The sequence below is a fragment of the Nanorana parkeri genome, unplaced genomic scaffold, assembly GCF_000935625.1.
Source record: "Nanorana parkeri isolate BGI_ZX_2015 unplaced genomic scaffold, ASM93562v1 scaffold19, whole genome shotgun sequence".
Taxonomy (NCBI): Eukaryota; Metazoa; Chordata; class Amphibia; order Anura; family Dicroglossidae; genus Nanorana; species Nanorana parkeri.
The window spans coordinates 1,277,130-1,288,244 of record NW_017306287.1 but is presented as its reverse complement, the minus strand read 5'-3'; the positions used below and the strand labels follow the sequence as shown (position 1 = coordinate 1,288,244).

Here is an 11,115-nt window from a genome sequence, read left to right as displayed (position 1 = left end):
TTAATTCCCTTCGTTAGCCGACGGAGCCACTTGGGGAAGGAGTCCGGTAACGTTGATGTCCGTGATGTCACCGGATCGCCGACAGGACTCCCGGAAGTCGGCGGAGAGGTGAGTGTTTGCATTAGCGATCAAAATTATTTTATTCAATTGTATCAAACGAGCTGTAAAACACAAAACAGCATTGAGACAACAGAAAAAATTAGCCACTATGTGAAAATCTATTACCTAGTGATAATAACAGATGTGAATCAAATGTAATAGAATATTGCATTAGAAAAACATGATGACCTGTTGAAAGGTCTATGAACAATAAATAACAATATGTGAACGGTCCACACAAAAAAATTAAAACATCAAAGTGCAGTGTTCAGTGAGAGATAAAAAAAAAGCCATAGAAAACGTGTACAAGGAAAAAAATGTTGATAGTATATTTAAACGGTAGTCCGACAGCCCCTCTTGGGTGGGTACTCACCAAATGGAGTTTGGTAGAAGGCTTTTGGTTAGTGGCACTTGGGCTTACAATCACGCTTTCATTTTGGACCCGGTTGTTTCCACTCTGAGGCTCAGCAGGGTAAGTATTTGTTCTTCTCCCTTGCAGCGCTAACGGTGTCCCAGAAGCGCAAAGATAGATCTTCTCAGATATAGTGTTAGCGAAACTCCTCGCCGTGGTCCCAATATTGAAGACGCCTTCTGTATAAACTCCACTTAGTTGCACACTTATACACACAGATCACCCTGAAAATGTAAAGTGCTCCCAAAATACTAATTTACAGTAAAGTACATAATATATTATTAATAGTCAACTAAAATGAATACTTGATATACTAAAAGAGAAAATAATTTGAAAATCTCTGATAGGAATCCACAGGTTTAATAAGACAAATCATTAACAATGGAGTTATACAGCCAGTAAAAGTATCGCAACAGATCCCAGCTTTGCTCGTGACATTCACATTTAGTGCACATCAGTGGCAATCATTTCTGATCATTATAAGTGCAAGGTACGGCATGCAGGGACTTTCTAGCACGCCGTGACATCTCTCCTGGTAGATGGGCAATCGTTCCTGATCCATGAAGAGATTGAATCTTTCTCTCCACATGGTAGAGTTGGCCGAGTCAAAAAAGACCATAGCAAGTCATAGTGGCGTGCGATGTGAACTGGTGCCAGCAGACCTCTAGTCTTTGTGACAGAACTACAAACTAGCCTTGTTGCACTCCTTACCGAAATGTCCCTTGTAGTGGGGGGTGCTCGCAGTGACTGCGAATGGCACCGCAAATATCAGCGTAATTGTAGAAATGTCACCAGTAGGCCAGTCCTTTTAGGATAGCAAAAGCTTCATTTATTGAAGTTCTTTTTCATATGAACAAGCGCTTTCAGGACCACACAGGGTCCCTTCATCAGGCTTTATCATTGACGATCCTAAAGCCTGATGAAGGGACCCTGCGCGGTCCCGAAAGCGCTTGTTCATATGACAAAGAACTTCAATAAATTAAGCTTTTGCTATCCTAAAAGGACTGGCGTACTGGTGACATTTCCACAATTCTTTGTGACAGAACTGCCCCATCTATGGCCATTCGATAGCTGTGTGTGCCAAGAACAAAAATGTTATATATAGCAGCTTATAAGTCCTTATATAAAGGTGGCTGTATTTGTTTTCTTTTTCAGGCTTTTCCCCTTTATTCTCACCTAGTGATCCTCCCATTAACACACTTCCTGTCCTAGGGTGACAATGCTCACACACTGTACTAAATATGGAGGACCGGAGTTGTGCCTCTGGGCTAGGATTACATAACACCTGCCCCTCCCTGCTTCTCCATGACATAGGGAGGAGGTGTTCCTAAGTTTAAGTTCACATGGTGGAGGTGCAGCGTTATCAGCCTAGGACAGGAAGTGTTAGGACTGCAGAACACTTCTCCTATAACATAGAGGGGAGGTGTTATGTAGTTTACAGAGGTGAACTGGGCAGAGCTGATAGCACTGCTTGAGATTTCAGTGCAGCACAGGTAGTTACGAGCTCACTGAATTTCTAGGAGGATCAACATGTATTTCTTTCACTTATCAAACAGATCTAACAAAACACATTGTTAATGGACCAAATGTCAGAAAATAGTGGATGTTCATTGTTCGAATTTACATATACTTTGAGTGCAGGAGTTTTCAAGCCTGTGCTTGAGCATCATCGGTGTGTTCTATGGATTTCTTAGTTCAATTAGTGATTCGATTCACTGAAGCTGCTAAGAGGACACCCACAAACAGGCACCATCAACATGGACCGTGTACAGGTCTGCAAATTAATAGCTTAGTGCGTTGGAGATTATAATAGGCACCCTTATATGTCACCTGTGGTGACATATAAGGGTCTTCACGTGGACTTCAAAAGAATTACAACCACATTCCAAGTAACGGAATTAAAATTTAATTTTAAAAGCCGTCACGTTGGTTGCAATCTCCAAGCGGCATTATTGAAAAGAAAAAAGAAAACAAGCTCAAGGACAGAGTAGTGCCACACCTTGTACTGTGTAATATTTGCTCATCATAATAAAAAGGAACATAAACAAGTAAACGGTGAATGAAGTTTGCACCTTGGAGGCTACAGAGTGCATGTAGACTTGCAGACAGACTTCCACACACACACTGGAGGAGATTTATTTCATACTCTGGAAACGGCTCGCAAAGCTTGTAGCATCAGGAAGATTGCTCTCTTGTTAGGTCTGGCTGGGAAGATTGAAAGCCAAATGCCTGGTGTTTGCCAAATGTAATGGTTTGTGTTAGTCAGTGTGATGGGAATATCACGGCCGGGTCGACTTTTTCTGTACTGTCAAAATGTGATTTCCGACAGACCTAGAAAGACAAGAAAGAGGAATGACACATACCAGGGGAACAGATGGGAAAATATTTTAATTGAGTGGTCATCTTTTTCATTTAGCAAGACAAGTACAAATTCCAGGTCACAACACAGGGGCAAGGATGAATAAGTAATGCTTTCAATGGCATGGGCACATATACAGTTGCATTGTCATGCAGTGTACAATATGTCTGTATTTAAGGAGCCTGGGAGCCTCAGCTGCTGCATTCTTCTGTTCATAGAAATGTACGGGCAGAAAACGTTGTACATAGGTATATGCATGTACACAAGTGCCAATAAGAGCACTGAACACAACACTTATCAGGTGGTCTTAGATCAGGGGGCAGAGCATTGTGATTAGGGATGAGCTCAGTAAATAAGTTATGCCCATGCAAATGCCAGTAAGAGCACTGAACACACCACTTATCACATGGTCTTAGATCTGGGGGCAGAGGACTGTGAATAGGGATGAGCTCAGGTTCAGACTGAACTGCGATGGGCACTGCCACTCAATCAGCTGTGGCATGGGCATTCCCTGCTCATTGCAGTCAGCAGTAGATCACTAAGACTCCAAAGACATGCTGGAAGGTTAATTGGCTCCTGTCTACAATTGGCCCTTGTATGTATGCATGTGAGATAGGGACCCCAGATATGTATGCTGCTTGAGGGCAGGGACTAATCTGAATGTGCACTGTGTAAAGCGCTGCGTAAATTGTCGGCTCTACAGTATATAAATACCTGTAATAAATAAATAAGAAGTGATGTGTTGCTGCAGAGCTGCGTGGTTTTTTTTATCCAGAGCCCCCATTACACACACAAAGGTGCGGAACTAAGACATCGCCCAAACAACAACAAAAAACCCTCTCTGGGACTCGAGGGTGTTTTATGGTAAAAAATAAGGCCTGGGACACAAGTGGTTAAAATTTGCTGAGATACAATGTCCTTACCTAAGTGTAATGAGTCCTTTGTACCCCAGCTGATACAATAATGGAGAAGCAGCTGTTCCAGCAATTCCTTCTCGTCTAGAAATTCCAGTTTCTCAATCCTGGGGGAGGGAAGACAAAATGATATTTGACTTATTTATTACATTCATTGATATGTGATGAAATGAAATGATCTACATTTTTTTTTTGGGTTGGGGTGTAGCATTTGGAAGGGTCTGAACCCTTGTTGGTTTTCTTATTGCTGTCTATGTCCCCGGAGGCGAGATTCACTTTCTCTGTTTGTCCTGCTGATCACTGTCGCTGGGACTGAAATCGAGGGAAAAGACATGGTTTGCACTTGCCACTGGAACAGGAATAGAGGGGAAATCCTAAACTCATCACACATGATACAACCTGACTGTACAATATCCTTGAGACTTATCAACAAATATGTCGTTCAAAGGCCTTTCTGATTGGATACAAAGCGCTTAGGTGGATTGTCATGTTACATAGATTTATGTAACATGAAGGAGCACGTACAAAGATCATGCAGTCAGATTGTAATGTGTAAGGTGAGCTTGAAGCCTATCTCCAGGGGAAAAAAAAGAAAAGACAGTTAACCCTTTGCAGTTCAGGGGCAGCACAACTGCAAGGGGTTAACTGCCAGCTTTTGTGTCGCAGACTTTTACTTACCAGATCCCCACTCCCTTGGCAGTCAGCGTTCTCCTCTCTCCCCTCCACTCCAGCTTGTGGACTGTCCCCTGGTGTCCTCGTGTATAATGCAGAGCTATAGGCCCTGCATTAGATGTGATGAAGTCAGTGGGTCCCCAACCGCCGGAGGAGAGAGGGGAAGAGGCTGCAGGCGCTGACCTTGGAGCCACTGGGAGCAGGTAAGTACAAGTCCTTTCCAAAAATGAGTAGGTAACCCTTGCAGTTTGGGTGGATAGCCCCACTACAAGGGGTTTTTCTTTCCTGAAGATTGGCGTTTAAGAGCAGATTTACTTTCCTCTCTCTTCCTGTTGTGTCTACACAGTAGGAAGGGAAATCTCTTAAATGGAAATTCTAAGTTAACCCTCTGCCAACGTTTGCATAAAAACAGGGATAATAAATTTGCATGTAATGCTGTTCAAGTCGGCCAACTGTGTCAAAGTGATCCCTCTCTGGCCAACTGCGTCAAAGTGATCCCTCTCTGGCCAACTGCATCAAAGTGATCCCTCTCTGGCCAACAGCATCAAAGTGATCCCTCTCTGGCCATCTGCCTCAAAGTGATCCCTCTCTGGCCAACGTGATCCCTTTCTCGGCAGTCACTACTTAGCTCTGCAAAATGCCAACTGCTTACTTGTTTATATCATATTTTAGAGGCCAAATAGTGCCAATATGGGGAAGACAGACACAGTTGGAGAAAAGCTACAAACCCAGGTCTGGTCACGGACCCACACTATGCAATAGAATTAGAGATGTCTGTGTCCAATCCAAATAGCTTAGACAGACACCCACGCATATGCGCGCGCGCGCGCGCGCACACACACACACACACACACACACACACACACACACACACATATCCAAAAACAATTGGTTTGGCTTTAGATTTTCTGCCACTAATTTCACACAAAATCGGACGTTTCTATTATTTAACTTAGATACGAATAGAGCTGAAAAGCAACTTAGCTTTTAATTTAAGTTAAATCCTACAAAAATGGCTGAATACAACACTGGACTGTGCGTGCCAGCTCCTTTCTGGGAAAAAATATTTGTACTGTTCATCCAGTCTTTTGAAACTCCTCCATTGCGGCATGGCCAGGCATGTACCATTCCCATTCCCTGGTTAGCTTTGCAGCTTCCCGTGTCACCTCCCTCCCTCCACCACATCAGTGGACCGTGCCGCTACTACTATTCTCTAGCCAATTGGTTGCAAGGGACAAAAGACCATTGTTTTCTTTTCTAATTAATATTTATGATCCCCGCCACCATGTTTTCAAGTGGACAAACCAAGGATGTCAGCTGTATGGGAGGGGCATAAACCAGAATGGGGGTGTGGCCACAGCATCTGATTTCCTGTTAGCACAGGATAGGGGGAATACTGTCCCGTTATCATAGAAGAGACATTAAGGTGACATTAAAGTCACAAATATTTCCCCCCCCCATGCTGCTTTAAGGCGGTGGCGTCACAAGGGGGGTGCAGGGGCTGCGGACCGCACCCGGGTGCCACCATTGGATGGGGTGACACCAAAATGACTGTCATTTTGGTGTCACCCCCTATGAAAAGTTGGGCACTCAGTCATGGACAGAGAGCCCAACAGTGTCAGGAGAGAGGAGGGGACCCAGCGGCATACCTCATCCCGCCGGGTGAACGTCCCCTCCTCACTCTGCTGGCTTCCATCACCAAGATGGCCACCGGCAGGCATCAATAAGACGACCGTGCATGCACAATGGTGCCATCGTGCACGTGCGCAGCAACTTCACGCGGTCTCCACTCCGGGTGTCACCCAGCCTTGGGACGCCCCTGCTTTAAGGACTTACTTTAAATGATGATCCCTCCGGCGCTGGTGTCGGTCTCTGATGCACCGCAGACTCCTGTATCTTCCTTTCCCACGGTGTCTGTCCGACGTGCACGCTCCAGGCTGCGTGCATTCAGCTCCACTGTGTTTCTACTCTTCTGCCAGGAGCGAGCCAGCGACCCAGGCAAGTAATAACTTTTTTGGGAACTTTTTTTTTTTTTTAACTGTTTTTGCATATACTTACTCCCTTGCTAGCTTGCTAGGTTTAATTATACTTTAAACAACTGTGTGTATATTCAGACATGGCACAGGTGAGATGTATGAGGTTACATACCGTGCTACATCATTCTGGGGTAGATTGCTGTATACCCGGATCATATCCCAGGCATTTGCTGCTTCCCATCCGTTAGACAGCAATCGATCCATCTGTAACAAATACATTTAGGTGAAAACCCTAGTTTTTAAAGGATCACAAAATATTTATAAAATGATGTAGATATATAGAAATGCAAAAACGACATTTAAAAATATAGGCCTGTCTTTCTGTCAAATCTGATCTTGTTACCCGGGGCAGCATCTCTACCAGTCTGTATATAGTATTTATAATCCATCTTGTTCCCTTGAACCTTGTACTTACATCCGAGTATCCTGTGTGCCCAATGGGAAATGATACGACTCTTCTTTTTCCTGTAGTAGAGCTGCCCGCAGCAGCCCAGAGGAAGACAGCAAGGAAAATTGGAACGCTCACAGTACAATAATTTTACCTTTTCTTTTGTAATAACAGAGCAACGGATTTTAAGTTATTTATTACAGGTATTTATATAGCACCAACAGTTTATGCAGAGCTTTACATACTGCACATTCCCATCAGTCCCTGCCCTCAAGGAGCTTACAATCTAAGGTCCCTATCCCACATGCATACATAGGAAGGACAATTTTGGACAGAATCCAATTAACCTTCCAGAATGTCTTTGGAGTCTTATCGTGATCTAATGCTGACTGAAATGAGCAGGGAATGCCCATGCCACAGCTGATTTGAGTGGCAGTGCCTATGGCAGTTCCCTGTTCAGAGGAACTCAGGTCCAGACCAGGTTCAGACCGATCCTGAGCTCATCCCTACTCTCAATCCTCTGCCCCCTGATCCTAAGACCATGTGATAAGCAGCGTGTTCAGTGCTTTTACTGGCATAACTTACTTACTGAGCTCATCCCTACTCACAATCCTCTGCCCCTGATCCTAAGACCATGTGATAAGCAGCGTGTTCAGTGCTCTTACTGGCATTTGCACAGGCGTGTTTACACGCGTATACCTATGTACAACATTTTCTGCGCCTCACCTGGAATATATAGGGGATGATTCAATAAATATAATAGCCTGTTCACTTTGCAAAGGAATTTGCACTTTTTATGGAGGTTTTCCCTTAGCTTAGTGAATGAGATGAAAAGACTACCCAATCATGTGCAAAAGAAATAACTATACACAGTATTTGTGCTTGCATACTATTATTATACAGGATTTATAAAGCGCCAACAGTATGATTGGATGATGGAAGCCAACAGAGCCTCACCCTATACCCCAAGCTAATGAAAAATTCCCTTGCAAAGTGACCCCCCTTTATGCCTTTATTAAATTAAGCCCAGTGTGTTTGTGTCCACCCCCTCCAACACATCATGATGATGGTCCTAGTCTCAAGAGTATGGCTTGCTGGGCAGTAGTGGGCCGACACAAATTCTACTACGTCTAGCTGACTGTTAAAAGCATTTAGACACAATTAATAAAAGTTTTTATTAATGCATCTATGTTTACCGAGGGGGTAGCCATTCTAAAGCTGGACTCCGGGCAAAATGCCTTTCCTTTAAAAGGAGAACTATGGGGTTAGGGCTTTTCCCCATAGTTCTCCTAAGGGTAACGGGAGGACACAAACTAGCGTCCTCCCGTCACCCAAAGCTCAGTATACGGCGTGCTACAGCTCGCCGTATACTGAGACGCCGCAGCTGGAACGGATCCTGAAAATTATGTCTGCATATAAATCCACTTTGTGTGTAAGAAACCCATTTGCAAACACAGAAATCACATTGAAAAAGTAGTACCGGTAGTAACATCCTCACTGTGCTGTACATAGCCTGAGCAGAGATGGACCCAGCAGCCCCAACCCACTACATGCTCCCTGCAGAAAACTACAGGAAGGGGTGGAGACAAGACCAGTCACCTTGTACAGGGAGAGAGAGTAGCAGTGAGCAGTCTCTATTACAGGAGGGGGCGGAGACAAGACCAGTCACCCTGCACAAGGAGAGAGAGAGCAGCAGTGACTAGTCTTTATTGCAGGAGGGGGCGAAGACAAGACCCTGTACAGGGAGAGAGAGCAGCAGTGACCGGTCTTAATTACAGGAGGGGGCCGAGACAAGACCAGTCACCCTGCACAAGGAGAGAGAGCAGCAGTGACTGGTCCTTATTAAAGGAGGGGGCGGAGACAAGACCAGTCACCCTGGACAAGGAGAGAGAGCAGCAGTGACCGGTCTTTATTACAGGAAGCTCCAGCAGAGAGGCAAAGTCTCACACTTTTACAGCACAGATCTGGAAGAAATACACAAAGCACACCTAGAGTCAAGTAAGAAAACACGTCTCTTGTATTTAGACAAAATTGGCTTTAAAACAGGTTACTGCTATGTGGCCAATTCCAACACAACTGGTGCTAAGTGGCATTCTTCCTTATCAAATAAATCTAATAATAAAAAAACATTTTAAAGTCCCGCGCCCCCGCCTAAACACGCGTCCGGTGCGCCTACGTATGAAAACGACGAACGCGCTACACATGCTGGGTATCGCCGCGCACGTCGGAGTGAGAGCAATAATTCTAGGGCCAGTATTTTGGGGTATCTCTAAATTGATGACCTGTGGGGGCTTTTAAAGCGTCTTCTGTGGACTTTTTGGGGTACTGCATTTGTAAACTGGGCATGTTGGGTATCGTTTTACTCGTTGTAACCTCATCTTTTATATTTCATTTAAAAAATTGGTATTTTGTTGTGTTTTGGGGCATTTAATTAAATTTATCACTAAATTTTGGGGTTTAATAAAAGGAGTTGCGCTAATATTGCGCAACATAAAAATTTGCAACTACCACCATTATATTGTATAGGGTCTTGGCATTCAGAAAATATATAATGTGTGGGGGTTTTAAGTAATTTTCAGGCCTAAAATGTGGAATATAACATGGGTGCAAAAAATGAAAAAAAGGCCTCAGTCATGAAGGGGTTAAAATCAATCTAGGTAATATGATGATTATTGGGCTTCTACATCAAGCAAGATCCGTCAGCAGCTGTCATACAGTATGTTCTATAGATCTTCTGTACATGACATTAATTCATGCCTGATTTCATAAGGTCGCTGATATCTTATCTACACAAAACAGTAGAGTGAGTAAAAGAGGCTTTCCATCGGCTAATTGATCGCCTCTCTACGCAGCAAAATGAACCCTAGGATAAACTGAGGTCAGCTTCATCGACAGGCATGAGCCAGGAATTTGTCTAGTAAAAGATTAATCAGAGGAACAAATGTATTTTTATCGGAGGTCCTGACGACAGTAGACACGTGTTACATATCTGTGCACAATCCTGCCAGTCAATAGCCACCCTTTAAATGCCAGCCGCTGGGTGTCAGAAGACATCTCCACTGATCACATTAACCACTTGAAGTCCGGGGTGTTAAACCCCCTTCCCATCCAGGCCATTTTTCAGTATTCAGCGCTGCGGTACTTTGACATTTATTCCGTCATACAACGCTGTACTGAAATAAATTTTATACCCTTTTTTGGGGACAGATAGAGCTTTCTTTTGGTGGCATTTAATCACCACTGCGGTTTTTATTTTTTACTATATTAAGGAAAATTTACAGCAATTAAAAATCTGCCCGTGCAGGGAAAAAATGCCGTCTGGAGACGGCAACCCGCTGATGCGAGTCGGCCGTCTGTCTGTTTTTTCTTAACGGGCGGACGGCAGGAGGTTACAGAGAAGACACACTTTGTCTAATGGGGGACCATTAAGAATTTAAATCTGTTCTTTATGTCTCAATAAATGTATTTATTGTACATTGGGAATACTGTAAAACCTCGTTGGGGAATCACCTATCCCCAAATTTATTCTGCAGTATAAGCAATACCTCTACTTGGCAAAAGATGTTGGATATGTTCAAGTATGGAACATGTGGATCAGCATTGCTCAACCTTTTTTGAGTCACGGCACCCTTTAAAAGTATGCAAAATCTGGAGACAGCCCAATTCAAACTGAAAAAAAATGACGAGTGGTTTCCCCAAAGTCTACTGTATACCAGACCGGTACACTAGAAAGGGGTCTTGTATGGATTTTAAAGGGGGGCCCAACGCAGAAAAAAAAAGGCGATATGGAGTTTCCTGCTTCGCATCAGAGTCCCCCCTCTTTTCACATTAGACTTGTACCTTAATACCATCACCACACTGCAGCTGCATCAGCATGGCAGAGGACGGGAGGTGGAGCAGATCTGGATGGAAGCCGACTGTAATTCTCTTCTGAATGCTGGGGGAGGTCCTGGATGCAGCCCGCCCTGGAGTAATATCATACATTTCCATGGTGCTGGTGGATGCCTCACCTGTACCATGGAACTGCGTGACACCGTGCAAAAATGTTAAACACAATTTGCAGTGGCACTCTGACTGAGAAAGGCTGGTCTAGATGCTGCTGTTGGAGGATGATAGGGGTTCCGCACTTCATTAGGTCTTTTGTTACAAATAAACTTATAAAATCATACAAGTGGTCTTCTGCAACACTAAAAATGTGATTTATATACTGATTGCAATATGTGGGCAGGACCTGC

The 11,115-nt window shown here is 43.9% G+C and overlaps 1 protein-coding gene across 1 annotated transcript in view; it reads right to left on the bottom strand.

The window, feature by feature from the left end:
• Positions 1-2,623: 2,623 nt before the first annotated feature.
• LCMT1 (leucine carboxyl methyltransferase 1) overlaps positions 2,624-11,115 on the bottom strand; it is a 29,758-nt gene continuing 21,266 nt past the window's right edge. Inside the window, exons 9-11 of the mRNA XM_018561367.1 lie at positions 6,605-6,696; positions 3,794-3,891; positions 2,624-2,842 (exon numbers count right to left, since the gene is read on the bottom strand). Coding sequence (XP_018416869.1) covers positions 2,820-2,842; positions 3,794-3,891; positions 6,605-6,696 — 213 coding nt within the window. The 3' untranslated portion in view covers positions 2,624-2,819. The remainder of the gene's footprint in view (positions 2,843-3,793; positions 3,892-6,604; positions 6,697-11,115) is intronic.